Source organism: Eimeria tenella, genomic scaffold, assembly GCF_000499545.2.
Source record: "Eimeria tenella Houghton genomic scaffold, Eth_scaff4603, whole genome shotgun sequence".
In the NCBI taxonomy this organism is placed as follows: Eukaryota; Apicomplexa; class Conoidasida; order Eucoccidiorida; family Eimeriidae; genus Eimeria; species Eimeria tenella.
This window is the reverse complement of record NW_013545536.1, coordinates 1-2,536: the sequence shown is the minus strand read 5'-3', so window position 1 is coordinate 2,536 and position 2,536 is coordinate 1. Positions and strand designations below refer to the sequence as shown.

The 2,536-nt window shown below is 59.4% G+C and overlaps 1 protein-coding gene across 1 annotated transcript; it reads left to right on the top strand.

Annotated features, from left to right (window-relative positions):
* Nucleotides 1–286: 286 nt before the first annotated feature.
* On the top strand, nt 287–1,744 carry ETH_00042175 (Chromosome II, complete genome, related; the record flags this gene model as incomplete). Its single annotated transcript, XM_013380217.1, has 2 exons — nt 287–1,006; nt 1,621–1,744. Coding segments are annotated over 2 exons (844 nt in total), but the record flags the coding sequence as incomplete, so codon positions are not given.
* Between the last annotated feature and the right edge of the window lie 792 nt (nt 1,745–2,536).

The following is a 2,536-nucleotide window of genomic DNA, read 5'->3' as shown; positions in this document are numbered from 1 at the left end:
GCGGCTGATGGCCTTTTTGGAGGCAGCAGACGCGCAGCGACAGCAGCAGCAGCAGCAGCAGCAGCAGCAGCAGCAGCAAGGGCTTAACCCTGACTGGCAGCCTGAAGCAGGGGGCTACCAGCAGCCCGAGGGTCTCATCGCCATGGGCCTTGACGTGGAGACGACGGGACTCGATCCCCACACTTCGCAGCTAAGGTGAGGCAGCTCTTTGCCTTAACTCAGCTGCAGCAGCAGCAGCAACAGCAGCAGCAGCAGCGGGGAGCAGCACGCGTTGTGTGTGCTGCAGGCTGGTCCAAGTGGCGCTGCCCGAGCTGCCCTGCCTGCTGTATGATATGTTCAAGCTGCCTGCTGCTGCTCTGCAAGGGCTGCTGCTGCTGCTGCAGTCTCCGCTGGTGACTAAAGTGATGCACCACGCAAAGTTCGACTTGAGCTTCCTTTCCAACTTCCTCCTCACCCTCCAGCAGCAGCAGCAGCAGCAGCAGCAGGGCGCGTGCAGGTTCGCGGCTGCGGAGTCTGCCAGCAGCTGCGCGGGCCCCGGCAGCAGCACCACCAGCGCCACGAACAGTAGCGGCGAGAGCAGCGACAGCAGCAGCAGCACGGACAGCAGCAGCACGGACAGCAGCAGAAGCACTGACACAAGCAGCAGCAGCCGCGACACCACCACGAACAGCAGGAGCAGCAGCGACAACAACAACACAAACAGCGACACCACAAGCAGCAGCAGCAGCAGCAGCCACGACACCACCACGAGCAGCAGCAGCAGCAGCAGCAGCAGCAGCAGCAGGGCGAACGCGAAGGTGGTGGCTGGGGTTTTGGGGGGCGTGAGCCCGCCAGTGTTTGACTCGCTGCTGGCGAGTCGGCTGTTGGAAGCAGCAGAAATTCAAAGAGGGTTTTCTTTGGCCCAAGTTGTGGAAAGGACTTTGGGGCTTTTTTTGGACAAACGCATGCAAAGCAGCAACTGGGACTCTCAGCAGCTGCACGAGGAGCAACTCCTCTATGCAGCGAGGTATTAAACCCTAAACCCTAAACCCTAAACGCTGAACCCTAGGCGTGGAGTTTATAGTTTAGACCCTAGGCATAGGCTCTCCACAAACGCATGCAAAGCAGCAACTGGGACTCTCAGCAGCTTCACGAGGAACAACTCATCTATGCAGCGAGGTATTAAACCCTAAACCCTAAACCCTAAACCCTAGGGACTACAGTTTAGAGGCCAGCGACTGCATTCAGCACCCACTAAAGGAAGAATAGCTGCTATGGACATCCAGCTCAAGCTACCCAAACCCTAAACGCTAAACCCCAAACCCGAGGGTTCAAACCCTAAACCCTAAACCCTAGTGGCCCTTAAGCACGAATCCTTAAGCTTTGAGTACTGGGGTTTAAACCCTCAACTCTGGCCGATAGTGGCGCGCAAACCCTAAACGTCAAATTCTGAACCTAGGGTTTAAACCCTAAACCCTAAACCCTAAACCCTGCACAGCCGACGCCCGGTGAAGTAGACGCGGAGGGAGCATATCAAGCTGCGGGGTGCGCCTGCTGCCATGCGCTTTTCGTTGCGCTGCTGCTGCTGCTGCTGCATGCATCGCAATCGCTGCTGCTTTGCTGCTGCTGCTGCTGCTGCAGGGATGCTGCAGTGCTGCTGCCGCTGCACGACCGCTTGAGCCGTCGGCTGAAGCAGCACCAGCTCTTGCGCGTTGCAGACCTCGAGCACCGCACTCTGCCGGCTGGCAAGCACCTCAAACCCTAAACCCTAAACCCTAAACCCTAAGTTCTTTAGGCTGCTGCGCAACAGCCTCAAGCACGAAGCGGGCGTCGCCCCCTTTCGTGCTGCTGCCGTGCTGCTGTGACAACTAGCTGCAGCCTAGCCAGTGCTGCCGTCCTTATTGCTACTGCTGCTCCCGCTGCTGCTGCTGCTGCTGCTGCAGTGGTGGCTATGGAGCGTACCGGCATGGCGCTGGACAAGGCCTGCTGGGATCGTCTGGCGGATCGTCTCCGGAAGGACCAGGAGGAAGCAGCAAATGAGCTGCTGCAGCAGCTGGGAGAAACAGCAGCAACAATAAATTTAAATTCCCAAAGACAAATCTTAGAAGCTCTGCGTCGCGTCGGCGTCTCCCACGCCCCTGGCGCGCAGCAGCGCCCCCCCCCGCGCCCAGCAGCAGCAGCAGCAGCACCAGCACCAGCAGCAGCAGCAGCAGCAGGCGAGCTGGGCCCGCACACACTGACGGAAACAGGAGACGAAACCCTCAGCCGGCTGTCCCACTTTCCTGCTGTTGCAGCTCTCAGGAATTTCCGAAAAGCTTCAAAAGCTGTTTCAGCTTTTGTTGAAAGACTTCCGAAACACATTAACCCCAAAACTGGTGCTGCTGCTTCGCCTGTACCCGTCCCTTTCGCTGCCAGCAGCTGCTGCCGCTGCTGCTGCTCAACACGAGGCCCCTCTTATCTCTCTCTGGGTTCCTGGGGGTCCCAGGGGCCCCTCGTACTCTTGGGGCCCCTGGGGCCCCTGGGTCCCTCGGGGGCCCCTGGGGCTTCTGGGGGCCCC